The sequence below is a fragment of the Lethenteron reissneri genome, chromosome 57, assembly GCF_015708825.2.
Source record: "Lethenteron reissneri isolate LAM-NWPU_2019-01 chromosome 57, ASM1570882v1, whole genome shotgun sequence".
Classification (NCBI taxonomy): Eukaryota; Metazoa; Chordata; class Hyperoartia; order Petromyzontiformes; family Petromyzontidae; genus Lethenteron; species Lethenteron reissneri.
In genome coordinates, this window is record NC_083835.1 from 4,567,881 (window position 1) to 4,589,684 (window position 21,804).

A 21,804-nucleotide genomic window follows, 5' to 3' on the forward strand; every position below is an offset into this window, starting at 1 on the left:
CGAACTAAACACAAAAAGCAGTTCTAAAAAAACCAGTTTTCAATCTAGATTTAAAAGTGCATAGCTCCCAGTTGCTTCCTAATATCGGTAGGAAGAGAGCATTCCAGACGGCCGTAGAAGAGCGATGCGGTTGACCGTCTTTGCCCGATGGATAGCCAAACGCCGCTGTGAGGACGACCGAAGTTTCCGTGAGTTTGCTTGATGGTTTATGTCCCTTGACAAGATTGGCAAGGTATTGTGGTTCATTTGTGGCAAGCACTTTGTGTGTAATGAGTGTGACTTTCTTTTTTTAGGCTACGCGGTGGGGGGGGGGGGGATCTTTGTTTTTGTATGCGGGAGAGCTTTGTGCACCGTGTTTGTGTGAAGCCATGCGCCACACTCGTACCAATGAATGAAGCTCACTTGCAGCTCATCATCAATGCACCTTTGTTATCTCGCAAGGAAAATTTTATAGGATTTCTTCCCTCCCCCACCCTCCCAATAATTGATCCTGGCCAGGGGACAGTCGTTGAGATAATTGGGCTCCTAAGACCACGTAAGATTGCCAAGTGCCACGCTGTTATGAAATATCAATTTTTTTACGTTTTTATTGCCCATATTACACCCCGTCATCTACGACACAAATCTGCCCTGGCATCAGCTGTTCATAGGGGAGCTGTCAATGTATTTATAGCCGTTTATTTATTTTGATTCTCAATTTTGCCCAAGCGCCGAAGGTTGTGTGCCTAAAATCAATCGAGTTTTATTTCATCATTTGTTCATTCATTGTGAAATATTAAACCTGTGCGCCACACAGTAATGTGATATTATTTCTCCACCTACACGCGCAATGTTTGTTTTTTTGTGGGCATTATTGTATTTGACAAGTTCATCTCTCACATTTGGAGAATTATGCTAATTAAAATTATAAAAGCGTGAGGTGCTTTAAAATGCTTCATGGTGCTCGCGTTGCTAACGCCATCGCATCGTATTGCAAACCTCCACTGCACTCCTGGGCTCCGTATGCGATCTGCCGTTTGCGATTAAGCCTCTCGTGTAGCGAATCTGTTGCACTTGATCATTAACGGGTTATTGCACGAAGATAATCGCAAAATATTTAGTATTTGCACCGCAAAGAAGATGCCACCCAAAAAGACAATCTACCCCCCACCCCCCCATCTTCTGCTCATTTTTCCACACGATTGCCTGAATGCGAGTCCAGTAACGTCGCATTTATCTGACCCGCTCCTGACTGAGCTTGAGGCAAGATATTTTTTTGAAAAGGTCAGATCTGCAAAGCGTTCTGCGCATCGTGATCTTATTGCGCCGCGCTTATGCGCGTCAGCGTAGCGCATCGTTTATTCGCTCCCGGGTGGTAATGCGCGACAGTCAGATACTTTTGGACATACCTTGGCTGGCCTGAATTGTTTAAATTGGAAAACGGAGCGGGGGGGGGGATCGCCAAAGATGTAAAAATCCAGAGTGTCGTTGGTGGTGGGAACATTGAATTTGTCTTGGCATGTTAACATTTTATTTTCGTCAGCAATATGGTCTTGACCTTCTACTCCGGTATTTCTCGCATTGAGCTTCCAAAACTCGCCTGATAAACTCCGGTGTCATGGAAAGTCGTGGGGGAAAAAAAACAAACCTCTGTTCACAATGAATGCCTCGGAAAACTCGACGCACTCGTCAATAACATTGCCACAAAAGTAGAAAAAATATATAAAAGGAAATGTTTCTGTCAGTGATGCTTCTTAATAGCACGCAAACATAATAAAACCTCAGTATTGTCTGGAAAGTACTTTGGGTGTCCTATATTTAAAGAGAGCAAAAACTTGCTTCTTTTTCAAGTAACACGAATATAATACCTGTCACAATGATTTTTTCTCTTTCGGCGAAATCTTGGTAAATGTTAAGAGCTGTTGTGTGGTGATATTTTCGCGGTTGGAGAACATCCAATAACAGGCTTCATTGCCCATGGCGGTGCTCTGGATTCTCAATCCGGCTTTCGCCGACGGCTCCATTCACACCCGCGGAGTTTCACCGACCTCGCCGCGCTGTTTTCGCGCTCGCTTCGTCAGCGCGTGCACCTCAGAATCGCTCGCCTCTTGACAATAAGGAAAGTTTTACATATGCTGGTCATGTGTGTCGCTGCCTTTTCATCCGTGTCTTTCGCTTGTGGCCATGTTACTGCCGTGTCTATGACATACGTGTCTTTCACATCCGTGTCTATCACTTGTGGCCGTGTTACCGCCGCACATAAATGTATTTTCTTCGTGCATCACTGCTACTTGTCCACAGGCGTCTTCATAAAAAATACATTTCGTGTAATCCCCACGGGGCAACAGAACGTGTGCCTTCATAGGCGTTTTGGAGGCGGGCGTTGATTGCCAGCCCCCCCCCCCCGCCACCTGACTTTACCCCCTTTCTCCTCGTCCCACTGCGATGGGTCTTCAATGCATTCCAGCTCCGCATCATCCGTAACAGGGGGAGGGGGGAAGGGTACGATACGGCTGGTAAATATTACCTCGTATGCGCGAACACGTGTTACGATGTTGTGATGCTCCAAGGCACTGACCCTGTTGAAAAAGTCTACCAAACCGTTGCCCAAATAATGAGACTTTGAGCGGGACAGAAAGGAGGATTATTAGTTTATATTCAAATAAATTTTTTGCCCCCGACGCCTGTTCTTCGGCTTTTGTTCTGCCAATTTATTTCTAAACACAAACTCGCTTTGGAGGGTGTTACGCAAACCACGGCTGTGCGTGCTTTTATCCCCCCCCCCCCCCCCCTGACTCTTGTGCTGCCTTCAACTGCCTGAAACTTGCAGGCCCCCGTAGCACTTCTTCTCGCCACTGGAATCAACACTGACAGCCCTCTTTGGCCAACTGCCAGCCCTGGATCCAGACATTGAGCTTTCGCAGTATTTCACGTGATCTAATATTACCTTGGTAGTGGACACTTTGTAATTACGCATTTCATACCGAGTTTCTTCGTGTAAATGATCAGTGACTGGTCTAATGTCGCCCAACTTTCCCGCGTGACGTTTTTGTATTGTAGATATTGGTTGCAAAATCCTACGTGTTAACGTGACGTTTCTCACGTATTTTTTTTAAATTATTTTTATGATGTTTCTATATTTTAGTTTGTGCCGGAGGGAAAGTATTCATCAGCGGCTGCTCCGCTTTCTCCCCGACGGGAAAGTCCATTCATTGATCGCTAGAAAAATTGTGGCAACTAAATGATGAGCGGTTCTTCCGAAATGATTTGTAAACAAATTTTCGTCACGGATACCTCGCCGTGGGTGTAACGTTGGCTAGACTTCGCGATGCAGAAGTTGTGTCGGTTCACGGCAGATGAAAACAATGGGCAAGTTTCCTAAATATCCGCTACCTCTGTCCAGCTTGCGGTTCATAAATGGGTGCGCCACTGTATTTATTATCAGAAGATTGTGTGTATGGTGAGGTGAAGTGTGGGTACCCTCCTATCTCTTCCTCGATGTCTGACCAGCATGAAAGAGTAGGCCCAAATTATCCTCCAGAAGGGCAATTGCAGGGCTGCCACCTTTTCTACTTGGCAAAATAGAATGCACTACTTAAGATAATTTTCAACTAATGTTTATTTGCATCCATCAACGTACTTGGTATGACAATGAATTCAAACATTTAAAGTGAATAAATTTACAGGCCTTTGTCCTCGATTTAGTTATTAGATATCACTCAACGATTATGTTAGCCTTGGCCAGGAATAAAACTTATGCCACTGGATTCATAGCACAGTGCACGAACTATTGCTCCACCACTCCACTCCCACGATGGAATATCAATCCTGGAAAAGTGCAGACAGAACTGCAGCCCATTTGCTCTCTCGGCCTTAAGTCCACCTTGCAGCTTTGCATCTTGCGTGTACATGATGATACATTTTTATTTGGATACCCCACTGATTTCCAATGACCCTTTTTACTTCTTGACAGGTGATTGAATATTGTGAAGGCGATGGCTCTGTGTCTTGCAAGGGAAAGAGAGCGTTAAACATTTCGAATGGGTGTACTGAGATTGGTAGGAGGCGTCTAGAGGCTATGTTTTACCCCTCTGCACTGTAATTATTTCCAATTATTTTCGTGGGGTGTCCGCGAATGGATTACCCTGTGTATTGCGAATGCACTTGGTAAATGGTGGGAGGGTGGGAGAGACTGAAAGAAGAGGCAGATGGATCCATTTGAAGCCAATTCCTCCATGAGAGGTGGCAGATGGTTGAACTCCAATTAATGCCTCGCAGCTGCGCTTGTCGATCGGCCGATATATGGGGTATTTTTATTGGAGGAATTGCGAGTGTCTGCTTCATATTGCAGCGCTTCAGTCGCGCCCCCCCCCCCCCCCCGTTCCTCCCGCCGTGAACACTCCCATACACGAGTGTTCTAAAGCGGGTGAACCTCATCGTCCCGCTGCTCCAAGCGAGGTGCCGATTCCGCTTGGTGGAAACACAGGAATTGGAAGCCATTCTGAGAAGTGCCGGAATGGCACTGCCATCGTATACCGGCACATTTCCACCACTACCCCGCACCACCGATTAGCACGGTTGGCTACGTTACGGTGCAAAAGAAGTTCTACGTACGTACCATATCCATACTCTTTGATTCTTTCGGTAAAGTCACGTAGGTATAAAATATTTTACCGAAAGATCCAAAGAGTATGGATTCCTGCAGTCACAAAATCTTCAAATCAAGATTGTACCATATCCACTTCGTACTCTGTACGTCGAATGGGCCATTATTATGACACGTTTAGTCAATCCACTGCTGGATGAGGGCCCTCCCTCACACCGTGCGGGTCGTGGGGGATATTTGACCATACTTCACCACGAATCACAGTGCGGGTTGATGAAGGCGCGGGGAGTATGGACATAGGAGCGTAGAAGTGCGGTGCAACAATTGTGTTTTTACTGCGGTGCCCCGTATTGCCGACCGTGCAGCCCTGTTGGTTGTTGTCCTTCCCCCTCACCTATGATCAGCACGGTTGGCTACCTACGGTGTGAAAGAAGTTCAGCATACATCAGCGTACATATGGTGCTCGCACATCCGGTCTTCCTGCTTAGCTTCTGAAATCTGAATACACTGGGATGCCTTCCAGGTGGTTTGGTCATCGGCAAAACTAATTCATTTCCCCCAAATTCAACACGACTCTTGTTTATGACCGGATTTGTTTATTGCGATTGGGTTTTTTCCCCCTGCCTTTATGTGACACGCAGATTAAGCTATTCATCTTGATAAATGTTCCGGGTAGACCCAGGCTAACCGAAATCAAAAACTGCCCGTACATGTACGTATGTATTTACGTTGAACTTCTTTCGCACAGTACGTAGCCAACCGTGTTAATCGGAGGTGCTGGACAAACTATCTCCTGACTGTTCACAGTTTAACTCTCTTGGTCCTGTGCTGGGACTCAGAACTTGCACAAGATGCACCATTATGGCCTCCATCGTGGCTCAGGTTTTTTTTTAAGAAGAGCCCCGGGGTACGGAGCACAAACTGCGACGTAGGGAGTACAAAAACTCCGCATAGCCCAGCTTAAATGCACGGAGGGAAAGCGGCGGTGGGGGGAGGGTCGGTCGGAGTTGCGGAAAGACACGTGTTAGACTGGTGTGGGCGCCGCGATGGGCAGCACGGGGTGCCGCAGTGTGAAAAAACAATTGTTAAAATCAAACGCCTGAGGGTCGTATTGGAGGTGTGCAAGCGTCGATGTGTTGATGCGCTCAAACGAAGTGAGAATTCACCATAAACTGGTCCCTGCAGTTGTCTGACACCTTGAAGCAAGTGGCACCGTCACTGCTCGGAACTGATTTTCCATCGCTGTTGTTAATCTCTAGATCCGAGCGAGCACTTAGAATATCGGCTCAAGGTTGTCACAGTAAATTAGGATTTTGTGGTTTGCACCCACTGAAATGTATGTATGTATGCATTCACACAGATTGTGGAAATTAAGTTGTAGTTAGATAATAGTTTTATCTTGGAGAGGAAAAAAAATAACATGAATTTGATTAAACAATTGTCTTTGACAAATGACAGCTGAATAATGCACGTGAAACTGGTTGGATTAAATAATATATGTTTGTTTATATTTTTGCCATTCAAATGTTATCTCAATCGTGCTATCATTCTAGATTTGAAGCTTTAGTGACTGCAAGGATTCATATTCTTAGGTTTTTTCGGTAAAGTCACGTAGGTAAAAAATTAAAATGAATAAAAGTAAAATAAAATAAAAATCACGACGTTTCGGAGGCACCACAAGCTTCCGTCTTCAGGTGGAACCGTCACAGCCCGACAGCTGTATCAAGTAAATGAGAGATTACAAGAGATACCACTCCGTATATATATGCTATCATGTTGTAAGATGAAGTATCCAGTTAGATCCTTGAGTCAGGGCAGTGTGAACCAGAGGTGTGGACTCGAGTCATGTGACTTGGACTCGAGTCAGACTCGAGTCATGAATTTGATGACTTCAGACTCGACTTGGACTTGCATAACAATGACTTTGTCCCACCTCTGAGGTGTGGACTCGAGTCATGTGACTTGGACTCGAGTCATGAATTTGATGACTTCAGACTCGACTTGGACTTGCATAACAATGACTTTGTCCCACCTCTGAGGTGTGGACTCGAGTCATGTGACTTGGACTCGAGTCAGACTCGAGTCATGAATTTGATGACTTCAGACTCGACTTGGACTTGCATAACAATGACTTTGTCCCACCTCTGGACTGTGAACCCTTCCCGTGAGAGAGCAGCCCACAGGCATAAATATCACGGAGCCCTATCCGACATCCCTTCAAGTGACCTCTGTGCCACAAAGTCACGTGTGCAGCACTTCCCACCAACTCTCACGCTAATCGCAATCTTAATTTATACAAGTCAAATTGATGTTTAACATTTTCAGAGCTGTAATTTACAAAGAATTTACTTCTTAACATCTCGCCACAGTGGCGATGTTAACTTCCTCGCCTGCTAAACAGGAGGTCATGTGTTCGATCCCGACCCTGATGCTTGTATATTTGGAGTTTGCATGTTCTCCACTGGGTCACGTGGACTTTTCTCCGGGTCCTCCGGTTTTCCCCTCCACATTTAGAATCGACGTGCGTTTTGAGTATATGGCTGCTATGAATTTCCATGTGACAAGCCACTTCGTTGAGCTATCATTTGTGATCAACAGGTCGCTTCTGACAAAAGCTATTAAGTTCCGTGGGCCTTACCTGGTAAAATCGAAAATAGTTATAGTTGTTAAGTTAAGTATCAGAACCTAAATTTAAGGTGATGCGTTTTTTTTGTCCAGCCATGGTTGACCTGGCTTAGACCATCTACTCTCTATGCTTGAGTACTTGGTTTTAGTGACGTGCGACTGCCAGGATTTGAACCCAGGATCTCTATCGTTGCCCGCTTAGCGCCCTTACCCTCTGGCTAGATTTTCTGTTTTCGGAATAATATATATTCAGGCAGCTGGTTGTCGTAATGCTTTGGAGCCACTCGCTTTCAATTATTTCTTGGTTCAATCCAACATCATCTACGTAACGATTACGTGAACCGAGGGGCAATGACGTCAGCCGACCATGCGGGCCAACTCAATTATACGATTGTGAAAGATCCATAGACATCGTTCTCCGGAATAGATGCGATGTATCAATGCTAATTTACGACAAATTTCCACTACGGATAAATTAAGATTTCCCCCCCCCCTCCTTTAAAAATGCTTCTAATCTACGCTCGATAAGGGAGGTGCAACCCAAAAAGACGGAAATAGTTTCATCTTGTAGATGCGCACACAGGCTTTGTGTTGCAGGCTGTCCATCATAATTTTGAAGGTGTCTGAACCAGTCTGTAGACTTTCAAGTTATTTTCAAGCGTGCCATTATAGTGCTCTGGCGATGTCACTTTCAATCATTGTTATACGCCCATACAGTACTTTTTGGGTTGTATTTTCGTTCAAGACATACCCTTTGGTAAAAAAACTTTCCCAAAGCCATGTACAGGTTTCGCTCACTTTTTGCGGTAAATACGTTTCGCAAAAAGGGCGTTCAAAGCGAAACCACTTCAGGAGACAGCTGTCAGCTGAATAGCGCATAGCGGTACACAGGGTACATATACAGTGTTGTATGTCTGTAGTTGAGACAGCTGCCTACTGCGTAGCGCTTAGCAGGACACGCACAATGTTTTCTTGCCGTGGATTTCACACCTGGTGACGATTGCTCGTGTTGCAGTCGAAACGTCGTGATAATTTTTCTTGTTTTATATGTATATTATTTTATTACTTCCCTTCTACGTGACTTGACCGAAAGAACCAAGAATATGAATCCCTGCAGTCACGAAAGCTTTAAATACAAATTTAATACGCACAATGTGGTCCCACGTCAAGCGCATAGCCACGTACGAGTGAATTAAAACCGCATGATGTCGCAAAATTTGGGTTGAAATAGGTTTGCCGCACATCCGTGAAAATTGCACAAACCGAAACCCGCGTAAAGCAAGGGAAACCTGTGTACTGTGTAGATATAGAACTGTTCATCTATTTTCAAAGATGATGGCTCTGCACCATGTTCTCTTTTTAAATCCTTTATATTAAGTTCGCTTGCTTGCTTGCTTAGGACCGTGCAAATCTTTCGGTCGTTTTTTAACCCACTTCCCGTGATCCAATCGAGCTGACATTTTCCACACAGACTCGTTGTGCCAGACAATTATTGTTCGTGAAAAAAAATTCCCAAAATTTTACACTTTTTAGGCAAAAAAAAATTATTTTACATATATTCAAATAGAACGCATTCATGGCTTTGGCTGAACGTCAGAGTGTAAGAGCCCAGAGCGTAACCCCTCCACAGGCCGTGGCGGAGTAGCGCAGTTGGTAGCGCCCTCGCTTCCCATGCCAAAGGTCGCGGGATCGATCCCCGCGTCCTCCACAGGCGAATATATTTTTTAAATCCTTTATATTAAGTTCGCCGCCACGCATATAAAGGATTTATAGTGAAAAACTTTGTTTTTACGGGTTTACTTGTTAGCCGTTAAGTCCGATCCCTGAGGTGCAATGTCACGAACACATGTCGCCTAAGAATCTGTGAGCTTCACTGAAGAGTCGGTGTGATGCTTGACCTCTTTTAATGCTTCATAGCAAAACATTTTTTAAGCGGTTATGCATTAGCTCTGTACGTCCCCTGTGCCCGTAACGTGAGGTGCGAATTGAGTTCCGATAACACACTCAAACCTGATCCATTGTTAATTAAATTTTAATCAAACGTCCCTTGGCATTTCAGGACTTTGGTTTTTTAAATAAATTCAACAAAGGTTTGTCCAACCAAAACTTAACGAACGCATACCGGAGCAAAATATGCAAACACTTTTTTTCCCCTCCGACAGCGACTTTGTTGCCTTTCGTTCACTGTGTGGGTCATAGGAGTCGTGAAACCACGCATCTCCGCACTGATCAGTGCGGGCAAGTGAAAGCCGGGGGCATATCCACGAAGTACATCGATGGATTGTGCTGCACTGTCGTCTTCGCATCGGCCATCGCGGTGAAATTATTTCACCGCCGCTCGTGCCTGCCGCCACAGATGTTTTAAAATAACAAAAACAAAGCTGACAATTGCCTGCCTTGTGTGTGTGTGTGTGAGCGCAGGACCCCATCTTGCGGAGGTCAGGCATGTACACGGTGGCGATGGCATACTGTGGCTCCGGCAGCAACAAGGCGATACGACGTCTGCTGCACGTCGCTGTGAGTCTCCCGATGCGTTTGCTCGTTGTGCCCCGCTAGGTTTTCGCGATCGTCCCCACGGTGTTTTCTTTTCGGGGTCGGGTACCGAGTGCTGTTCATTTCGATCTCCCAACGTGCTGGGCGGATTCTCTCCAGGAATCGGAACGTTTCGGTTCCTGAAGTGAAAATTAGAAATGTGATTGTAATGCACGTATGTAGCCAACCGTGTTAATCAGAGGTGCGGTGGGGCGGAAAGACAACAAACTAAACACACAAAGCAGTTCTAAAGAAATTAGTTGTCAATCTATATTTAAAAGTGCATAGCTCCAGTGGCTTCCTAGTATGGAAAGGAAGTGCCTACCATTCGGCCTCAGAAGCACATTTGAAAGCGCACGTTGCGGTGACCATCTTTGTCTGATGGCTAGCCAAAAGCCTCTGCCGCTGCGAGGATGACCGGAGTTGGCATGATGGTTTATGCTCATTGACGAGATCGGCAAGGTTATTGTGGTTCATTGGTGGCAAGCATTTTGTGTGTAATGAGTGCGACGTTATAATGTAAATGAGAGCAGTATTACTCTTTGTTTTTTTCCGGTAAAGTCATGTAGGTAAAAAATGTAATAAAATAAATGAAAACGACAATTAAATCACGACGTTTCGGATGCAACACAAGCGTACGTCATCAGCGTGGCCTGCTGCTGATGACGGACGCTTGTGTTGCGCCCGAAACGTCGTGATTTAATTGAGTTGTTTTCATTTTATTTTAATTTTTACCTACGTGACTTTACCGAAGAAAACCAAAGAGTATGAATCCTTGCAGTCCATGAAAGCTTCAAATCGAGAGCAGTATTCTCAATTTCCACCACTGGCTTTGAACCAGTGGTGGAAATTCTGCATCGTTTATATCATGTGCCTGCTAAGCCACACGATAATTGTTTGCGTCGCACGCAGCGAAAGTGGGACTTGTTTTAATCGCCTGTGTAGTCACGATGTCCTGGGTTGGCCCCTGACTGTTATTTGAACTCGGGATTCATACGGCAAAGTCTTGCACTTTAACCACAGTGGACCGCCTGGCCAGATTGTATGTTTCATGTCTCTGAAACCTATTTCGGCAAGAGAACTACATGTCCTGTTCTGGAGAGAGATCCATTTTTGGCTCAAACAGGAGGTTTTTTGTTTTGTTACGTTTGCGAAAATAAGCAAATGTAACTTTTCGTGGACATAGCCACCATGATTTATATCACCGCAGCACATTGTAAGATTTAAATACATTTTAAATCTTCAGTAACATTTTACATCGCTTATCAAATTTAAAACGATATCAACCGCCCAACGGGAATTAATCGGCGCTGAAATTGCACCGATAGTTTTCAGTGCCGTCTCGTGGCCTTGGCAATAATGCAGTAATATCCTCTCCAGTCTACCTCGGAAAATATGCCCGTGTGCAGCTTGCTTTGATCCCCTTGGGTGGTTCAGTACTCAATCTGGGCACATGAGCCAAGTGCCTCCTTTTGGCAAAAAAAAATGTACGCTGACATTTTTTCCCGAGTTTTGTGCGCATGCTACCCCAAGAGTGCTCAATCATTTTGATTCATTGCCCCCCTCTCCCCCTTCCGTCAATGCTGTTTGTGTTTGTTGCATGGCTGGAACCCTCGTACTTTGGCTGTCCTCGTAGAGATTAGAGGTCTTTGCCAAAGGAGCTGCGGGGTGGGGAGGAATTAATCCACAGCGAGAAAAGTGGAGTGCTTGAAAAGAAAGCTGACGGGAGTGGATTGGCCGTGCGTTGGGTGTTTATGCATGTGTTCATGTACAGCCCTCTTATTCTTCCACCGCCTGTGGTTAAATAATCACCACGATCCACACCATGTGGAGAGGCTCTCATCCAGCAGTGAGTCGGACAAAGGATTCATATTCTCCTAAGAATATGAATCCTTGCAGTCACGAAAGCTTCAAATCTGGAATAAACGGACAAAGGATTGTTGTACAGGTACTCTTGCACATTTTTAGGTAAGGGCTTAAGGAGAAAAGAGTGAGTTTTTTATATATTGCCCCTAGCTATTTTAATTCCACATCTATCGAACATTTTTCACGCAGATGGTTTTTGCCCCGTGATGCCGTAGGGTGAACCGCAACAGGAGCTTAAGCCTGAATTTGCTCATTAGTCATGCAGTGGTCTGTCAGTCAGTGGCAGATAAGGGATTTAAAATCTTTCCGTTGGACGCTAATGACATTAACTTGCCGTTAATTTGAGCGTTATTTATGAATGTGTTTTATTAGACCGAATAACACCAAATGGATAAGTAGGTACATTTAAATAAACTGGTTAAGCAAATATGTGCTACGATACATTTGGTTTCGCATTTTATTTTTAATGTTTTATGCATTAAAAATGTATCCGCTGTTTTTTTGCTGGCTTTAAATGAAACACCGTTGCAACTGTTTCACCTGTAATTGTCCCTTGCCTGGTTAAGACTATAGGGTCATCTCTCTGTGACCATTAAAATAATTCATTTACAACCGCATGAGTAACATCAACAACAGGCCGATGCACACATCTTCATGAATGGAAAAATGAAAGACCAAGTCCCTGCAGTGTGATTGTGGCCATGCAACCCTAACTAAGAAGCGTACACTTAGCCCATAGAGACGTATTGCGGTATATCGAGACCCAGAGATACATTAAAGACAAGCCACAGTAGTGTGATTTTAGTCCTGCAACCCAAACCATAAACCATATAGTAAGCCCGTAGAGACACCTAGAGACTCGGAGATACATTGAGATACATTAAAGACAAACCACAGTAGTGTGATTTTGGTCCGGCAGCCCAAACCATAAACCATATAGTAAGCCCGTAGAGACGCCTAGAGACTCGGAGATACATTGAGATACATTAAAGACAAGCCACAGTAGTGCAATTTTGGCCATGCAAACCAAACTATGGACCACATCGTAAACCACTGGAATCTGCGCTCCAACGGAGGAGGAACAGCCAAACTGAATTAAACTTTCCTAAAGCCCTCTTGCCGTGGCCAGCGGCAGACCTCGACATTGCCATTTAGCTCCCGAACGTATGGCTGCCGCCATCATGCGCGGCAATAGACAAATAATGTACGCGTATTTCCTAGGGTGTATTCGGAAGGAGAGCCAATTGACGCTGTTTCGATTGCAAGGGAGCACCCCGTTTTAATGGTAGTGGCGCCATACGCGGTGCTTGCACACCACCCCCATCCCGGGGGCGCCATGCCGTCCTTAATTGAATTGGTGTTCGCTAACAGCAGTGGCCCCAACAGTGTGCAAAGCTTCACTCTGTGTGTGTGTGTTTCCGTGTGGTGCCACAGGTGAGTGACGTGAACGATGATGTCAGGAGAGCGGCTGTGGAGTCCATTGGCTTCATCTTGTTCAGGTAGGAGTCGTGCTATTGTTGCGTCCTTCCGACTGTGTCTCACACGAGTGCAAATATTTGCAGGTGTGAACAATTTTGGGTACGAAATGATCACGTTCTGTGCTTGATTGTAGCCATGTTAACGATGATATTTATTTGTCTATCAAAAGCAGAGGTGGGGAATCTTTTCTTTTATTGAAGGCTGGATAGAATTTTCAAATACATTTGGGAGACCACACATGAACACGTATCTTGCCGTTATCCGGCAATAACACTAAATTTAATGTGTGTGTGCCGACCGTGTGTAAAGCCGTGCTAACATTATCGGCACAGTGTTGCCTGGTTAAATGTTTCCCTCTCGTACCTGATTAGTGTAGCCAAGATGCTGTCAGTAATGGATAAAGGAGTGGTTTGCACGTGGGAGAGAATGAGTACCCAGAGAAAATCTACACAAACATACTAAGGGGGGACAGCAGTTAAATGTCCGCAGCGACGGGTTCGGATTCCACTTGCCGCATTATTTCTTGGCCTCCTGGCAGCCCAGGAGGTTCGAGTTTTACAAATGTAACGTCATCCACAAGCCCTTCCTATAAATTTCCGTATTACTGTTGTGCACCACCACCTCCAATTAGCGCGGTTGTATACGTACGGTGCTAAAGAAGTTCACAACATACATTCATACCAATCCCACCCTGAAAAGTGTGTGGTGAGCTTCGATCAAACAACCTCCATGACCCGCATTGTGTGGGCGAGAAGACCCTCGGCAGAGTCGATTGACCCAAGGGCTGTCCCTGTGCGTATGCCACCACAGCATCCTGTTGATTCCAAGTCGTGATCAAAGCTAATATTTTTGTGGCCTTTACTGCACATGCGTTGTAAAAAAAAAAACTGAGTCGTAAAATTTAGGCGAGATTATTACGACTGCGATGTCTTTAATTGAATGATTAGCGTCACGGCTAATTAATGGATTCTCATTCGGTTTCATTAAACCCTACCCTTGTCTTGTATCATTAAACTCGTCGCTGCTGTGACTAGCGCGTGTGGTTTTGAATCGTGGCAGTCACAAAAGTTGTATTCCCTCGCGCAAAAAGTTTACAATGCATCAGAAAAACGCACAGGCCACGAACAAATGCGACCATAGCAACGTGCACATTATGGAATTTGAGTAATTTCTCTGCTCGCAAAGGTTCCCAAAGCATCGCATGTCCCCGTCATCTTGCAGAAACCGCCCTCCCACCCCCCCCCCCCCCCCCCCCCCGGTTGTAGCATCTCATAAATGAACATGATATAAGAGCGACGAAATGAGTGTACGTCAGATGAAAATGAAGATGTGTGTTGTCTCGCTCAGGGCTTGGTCCTGGAGATTTGGTGGGGTCGGGCGCTGTTCGTGATAGGATCAACGTTGGGGTGGGGGGGCCCGTTCTTACTGTTCCGTAAAAGTGACATCACGGAGAGGGGAGGAGCCTATTAGGCCTCGTGACATTACGCACGAGACCTTTAATACTTTAGCAACGGTCTCATTTTGTGCACTGTGGCTCTTGAAATTGGAATAGTGATTGACGCATTGATCTGCAAACTCGGTGACCTGAGTTCCATCCCTGTGCCAGGTGAAAAATATTACCCCCTTGTACCCGTTTAGAGCGGCTAAGGTGCTTACAGTGACGGATCTATAACACATTCCTGCGGAGGGAGCTGGTAGGAACGTTGGGTTGCTCGGTCAATGGCCAGGGTCAACGGCGGCGTGGTGTATTCCGCAAATATGCCTGACCTGAGGGCGGGCACAAGCCGGCGTGAGTAGGTTAAACGTTGAGTTTTATAAGGGCACCACGGGGTGACCAGCCCCTCCCCACCCAGCCCCACCTCTCCCACCCCCACCCAGCCCCTCTCTAGCCTCCCCACCCAGCCCCTCCCTCCCCACCCAGCCCCTCCTTGTACGACGGACACAATAATCCCCTGTGGGCTGGTGTAACCAGGAGGTTCCTACCAGTATATATATTGCCTGCAGGTTGTTTCAAATCGGTAGGCCCTATGTGGCCCCTGAGATTTGTGTTTCGTAATATTGCCATAATTAAAATTGCAAACATTACTGTATTAGCCGAGCTGTAATTTTCTCTGTGGAACATTCCAAGTTTTGTACCTCAAACTACGTACATGTTTTTTTACACTTTAATACATCAATTATAACACAGCCATTAACCCCGTGCGTAAAAGTGACATCATGGAGAGAGGAATCTATTAGACCTCGTGACATTGCACACGAGACCTTTCATTGTTTGGTAACGGTCTCATTTTGCACGGCGGCTCTTGAAATGTATTGCTCAGCAGCGCACACATTTACATTTTCAGTAGTGCTGCAATGTTTTTCCCATCGTGCTTTTCAACCGTGAATGCCTATTTTTAAAATCATAAACATATTTCTTCCTGCTCCATTGCACTAATGTTATTGATGGCTTTGGATTTTTTAAACCCATTTTTTAAATGCACTCCAAGTTGAAAATATAAAAGTTGTGCAATCGTTAAAAAAACGAACATGAAGTGACGTTTGTTTTTGGGGGCGTGGGGGCGTTTGCTTAAAAGTTCAAAGTGCTGAACTGGCACCGCTGAGGTCCTGTGTTTGATTCCAGACATCTGCCTGTGATTAATCCTGATTCTCATCCAGGCAGCCTCCACTGTAGCTATAGACTTAGATCGAAAACGTATTTCTTTACAACTGCTTTTGTTATGTTTAGTTTGTTGTCCTTCCCCCGCACCTCGATTAACGCGGTTGGCTACGTACGGTGTGAAAGAAGGTTGCGTTGGCTCGATCACCAAAGACTGCACTGAATGTGGCTAAATTCCACCTGTGTGTTGACTGTTATGTTATCCGACTCTCTGTTGTATTACATTACATTTCTAAGTACACTAGATTTGTGTTTCTATTTCATTTATACCTGATGATGATTGCTTGTGTTGCAATCGAAACGTCGTATGCTAGTATTTAATTTTTTATGTTATCTTTATACGTGACTTTACCGAAAGAACCAAGGAGTAAATTCCACCTCTTAAGAATCAACGACATCCTTTCTATAACTCGTGACGAGCATTACAGTCTCTGATAGAACCAGAGGGGAAAGTGCTGCCCCTTACTGCTCGCACTTGAAGGGATTTCACTTAGTTCTGTGGCAGAGGTCGCAATCGGGTACCCGATACCCGTACCCTACCCGATACCCGGCTACCCGTACCCAGCCGGGTACGGGTACCCGTTTGCGACCCTGGTGCGGCCGGGTACGGGTAGGCCGTGAGTCACTGGTGAGTAACCGTTTGTCACTCATTTCGGGTAGGGTACGGGAACGACCCTGGTACGGCCGGGTACGGGTAAGGAATCAAAACCCGTTTGCGACCTCTGCTCTGTGGTGTCTGCGTCTGTGGGCCATTCTCTTGACTGGAAGGGTTAAACGTGAATCCTTACGCAGGCAGCGCGTGGAGGTTGCGCCGTGTGTGCCTAATCACTCGTCAAGCTCTGTGCTGCGGTAAGGCTGCGAGATATTCCTTACGTCGCGTGATTTATGAGAAGCTTCCCAGAACTTTGAACTACTCGAGCATTTCAGAAATACATCACGAGATGGAAGCCCCAGGTCACTGCCATTCTGTCACTCTCCCAAGGCCACGCCTGAAGATTTAGTTCCCACTGCATGGCTGTCCAACCCGCTCTAAATAACACACAAAGACAAAGATCCCCCCCGCCCACCCCTATAGCCGTAACAGACTGTTGGGGCAAGTGCTGTTGGCGAGTAGCATCTACGAAGGTTGGCGCGTCACGCGATGGGGTTGGGTGGCCAGCACCTTGCCCGGCCGCCTTTGTCTCTCCAGGAGCGATGTTTACACACACCGCACCAGGTACTCATTTGAGGCTGAGTCAATTTAGAGTGAGGCCCGGAGAACGGCTGAGATAATCGTCACTGGCCTTCGTGGCTGTGGGAGCGGCAATCGCCGTTTTCGGAGTGCCGCGCGCCAACTGCTGTACTACCGCCCCTCACAAAATAATACAACACAATGAGTTCACATACACATGTAGAAAAGATAAATGTACTACATGTAACCTTATGGCCTGTTGGGAGGAAGCTGTTTAGCGAGTGGCTTTTCAGGCCGAGTACAAGGGGGTGTTTTTGGCTGGCACTACACCAGGACCACCTTTGTCTTCCCGGTATTGATGTTTACAAGCTGCACCGGGTACTCGCGCGAGGCTGATATGGCCTAGGGGGGAGGCTCAGGAAACGTTTGGTAACCCTCGCTGCTGTTCTTAGCCACGGACAAGAATTTAACAGGCTCCATAGCGCAGTGTATGGACCATAATGCATTGGGGTCTGCGGATGAAATGCGCCATATAAATGTAGACTATTATTGTCCCTACTTGCCACTCGCATAGACGCACACACTCGCATACCTACCGGGTCAATATGCTTGAGTCACTTCAGGGTTTTAGTCCGCTCGTGCATGAGAACTAAAATGGCATGTCTATTTTTATTATTCTTTTGTTTTTATATTATCCGATTTTCTCTTGGACCCCGGGGCTCTGTTATGTGAACTTAAAGCACACCTTTCTGATGTCATAATAATCTAAAGACTTTTTCAGAAGAGTGTAATTCAACCGAACATTGCATTTCCTTTTTTTTCCCCTTTTCAAAGAGCGTGTGTGCGAATGACGTGATGGAATTAAATGTATCACTCTGCCCGTTGTGCCATCTTTGGCAAGGTGTAGGCTCTATAATGTTTCCGCTGCTCATTAAGCTTAAATATGGACACTGTCCTCTTGACGCTGCATGCCGTGCGAAAATTATTGCCATTCATCGCAGCTGCCTAATTTGTTTTGTTGCATTCTCTTTGGTTTTCTGAAATCTCACATTACTAAGTGCTGAAGTAGCCAGCTCCTTCATTAAAGCCTTTCGGAGGATGTAAAAACTCACTCTAATTAACTTCGAGCATCACACTCATTGATTGCGTGTCTCAGTTTGGCTCAACGTGACATTAAAGAGCCCGGAATGTACTTTTTTAAATTCTAGATTTGAAGTTTTCGTGACTGCAAGGATCCATACTCTTTGATTCTTTCGGTAAAGTCACGTAGGTAAAAAATAATAAAAGTAAAAAAATACAAATAAAGAATAAATTAAATTAAATCACGACGTTTCGGGCGCAACACAAGCGCTCGTCATCAGGTGGGACCACCACAGCCAGAAGCAACTGCTGGAATGGGTAAGAGAGCTGCAGTGAAACAAGACGCTATATAAATAAGAGAGGGGGGGGGCAGGAAGCCACGGAGGAGATACGGAGGGAGGGGGGTAGTGCGGGGCGCAGGGGGGTGGGAGGGCGGGAGAGCACGTCGTGATTTAATTTATTTTATTCCTTTTCGATTTAAAGCTTTCGTGACTGCAGGGATTCATCTTCTTGGTTCTTTCGGTAAAGTCACGTAGAAGGGTCCTCGGGTGAAGAACAGGTCTGTCTTTCCGATAGACCTGTTCTTCACCTGAGGACGGCTGCTTGCGTTGTGGCCGAAACGTCGTGAGAATTATTTTATCATGTTTTATTTTTATTATTTTATTATTTCCCTTCTACGTGACTTTACCGAAAGAACCAAGAAGATTATTTTTTTCCTTATAATTTTTTTTTTTACTTTTATTATTTTTTTACTTACGTGACTTTACCGAAAGAACCAAAGAGTACAGAATGTACTTTTCCATTTTTTTTTGGGGGGGGGGGGGGGGTTGTTTCCCGTGTCTCGCTCGGCATGTGATGACATTTTTGGACGTTAATTCCTGACAACGAGTCGCAAAATAGCATACAGAAACGTATTCGATGTATTGTTGGTTGTTGGAACATTATTATCCCCGCCCCTGTTGGACATCTGTGAAAAAAGAGCTTTATAGCTGGTTTAATGTCGGCTTTCGCGACCGTGCCAATTCGTTACGAGTACAGAACACGGGTGTAAATCTTGTGGATTTACTCTCCAGCGCACCGGTGTGCTGTCCTCGTAACGAATTGGCCTGTTCTGTTGACAAATTGGCTGTGTCGGGTGGTGGCGGGTTTAACAACACATTTATATTTACGCGATCTAACGCAAGAAAACCTGTATTGTTGGGGCTTTATAGCTCATGCATTCCTCCAGTATAAGTAAATATTCTGATGTCTGCAGTCATCCTCCAAACACAACAATGCCAGACCTCACATATTGAGCCTTAGAAAAACAACATCAGAGGCCATTGCCCTGTTTGGGTGAACTCTCTGTTGCCCTGTCCCACCAATACAGCCCAAATCTGACAGCCTCAGATCTTCATCCGTCTGATGATTTTTCGAAGGATGGCCTTCACAGGAAACATTTTGAAATTGACACTGGTGTGTACGGCATACTGGACGCTAATGCTGAAGTGATGCTTCAAGACTCCTTTTTCAACTGCGATGGAATGCTGGCCCTGGTTCCACTTTTTCGATGCAGGTACATGGAAAAAGACTGAATGGCTAAATGTGTATCTATATTTCGTTTTAATTGTGCTCAGTGGAGATTCTAAACAGTCGCACTGCAAAGATGTCAGCACATGAAAAGCAGGAGATGATTTTCAACAATTTCTCATGCTGAAGTCAAAGTTGCTGCTTGCGTTGTGGCCGAAACGTCGTGAGAATTTTATTTTATTATGTTTTTTATTTTTATTATTGTATTATTTCCCTTCTACGTGACTTTACCGAAAGAACCAAGAAGCTGAAGTGAAAGCTTTAACTTGTAAGCTGACACCAACTCTTCTTGCCATCACTGGCATCTACAGACAGGTCTTGATGGATTTAATCGAGGTTGTGTTTGGGGCTCTTACGGTTCATGATTCTTAGCAGAGTGGCAAGATGTTAACTATCCCGCCTGGTATACAGGAGGTTGTGGATTCTATCACGACCCTGACGCCTGATGTGTATTTGGAGTTTGCGTGGATTTTACTTCGGATCCTCCGTTTTTTTCCTCCACTTTTAGAAACATGCATTTAGAGTATTTAGCTGATAGACATTTCCAAAGGATAAGCCACTTAGTTGAGCAATCATTACACGCTTTCTATTAACTCACTCTGTTGTTTGGTCGTATCCTCAAATCTTGTAACTCAATTTTAACCCACTTCCCAATGTGGTATTGACTGCAAACTTGGTATACTTATGGCATACTGATGACAATACTATATTGTATCATAAAAATATATATTTTGAAACATTTTTTATATGTTATGTTTCGGCTTGGGTCTAATTGTCCACGGTCAACTGACGTTGGCTGTAATTGACCACAGTCCCTTACGTTATGGCAAGTTTCGGGGCCACTTCCTGGAATCGTGGAGTTCTTCCATGACTAGTACGGTACATTTCATAAAAGCGTGTTTTTAAAAAAGTTTATTTTTTATTTTACTTATTTTTGGCCAGGTTGCTTCTAAAAAAGAGCGATGTAGCTCAGTGGGCCTTGGTCAAATATATATATTTTTATAGTTTTAACAGTACAGTTTATAACATTTCCCTCTTCAGGTAGTGCCGCAACTTACAACTGCATTTGTTCGACTGCCTGTGTCGGGTATCAAACTTATGTTGCCAAATTCATAGCGCAGTGCATTCTCAACTGTGCCCCCACCGCTCCACGCTATTATTATATGATTAGCATAATTTATATACGCTGTAAATAAGCGATTTTTACAGGCACATTTTGATGGATGTTTCATGCACCTAAGAATCAATATTAATTGATTAATCGATGCATCATTACCTAAGCTAGCTTCTGCCTGACCTTGATGTATTTGGACACATGGCTCAGCTAAGCTAATCTTATTGATAAATCTCCGGTCTCGGTTTAGTGCCTGGTATTAATGCTGTGATAAGCACGGGTGACATAGGCGGTTAACCTATGGCGTCATAAATCACCGTGAAACTACCATCGTAGACGACGCTGCATATTGTTGCGTGTTACTCGTCATCCAGTTAGTTTGATAGAACGTTGCAACAACAAATAGTATAAAAACACGATAGGTTTGCAAAATATAGGAAATGTAAGCAAATCACAACAAACAAAAACTAAACCGTTTTTATCTTACCAGGTAAAGCCTGCTAAGTTATTGGCTTTTTTTAAGAAACGACCTGGCCACAATTGATAGCTCAAAGAAGTGGATTATCACGTGGAAATTTATAGCAGCCAGATAACCTAAATAATGCTGATCCATCCAACGACGGTCAGGTTTATTGTGGTATATTTACGTTTAAATGTCCCGTATTTTGCGAGGAGAGCCCATTGCGTGTCAGAAGACGTTTTAAAAGATGTTTCTGCATTTCCACGCTTGACATTTTTTAAAAAGTAGTACTTTGCATTTGGAGTAATGATTGGCGCATTCATCTGCAAACTCGGTGACCTGAGTTCCATCCCTGTGCCAGGTGGAAAATATTCTCCCCTTGTACCCGATTAGAGCGGTTAAGGTACTTGCAGTGATGGATCTATAACACATTCCTGCGGAGGGAGCTGGTAGGAACGTTGGGTTGCTCGGTTAATGGCCAGGGTCAACGGCGGCGTGGTGTATTCCGCAAATATGCCCGACTTTAACACATCAATTATAACACAGCCATTAACGGCCTGCATTTCAATCATATACTTTTTTTGCTCAATTTTTATTGTCATACATTAACACGACCCTTCCACTCTCAGAACGTGTGTTGTGTTTATCATTACGACACTGTTTG

At 44.8% G+C, this 21,804-nt stretch overlaps 1 protein-coding gene across 1 annotated transcript in view; it reads left to right on the forward strand.

The window, feature by feature from the left end:
- The window catches only part of PSMD1 (proteasome 26S subunit, non-ATPase 1), a 156,103-nt gene that overhangs the window by 26,916 nt on the left and 107,383 nt on the right, over window positions 1–21,804 (forward strand). Inside the window, exons 13-14 of the mRNA XM_061575041.1 lie at window positions 9,632–9,727; window positions 13,043–13,107. Coding sequence (XP_061431025.1) covers window positions 9,632–9,727; window positions 13,043–13,107 — 161 coding nt within the window. The remainder of the gene's footprint in view (window positions 1–9,631; window positions 9,728–13,042; window positions 13,108–21,804) is intronic.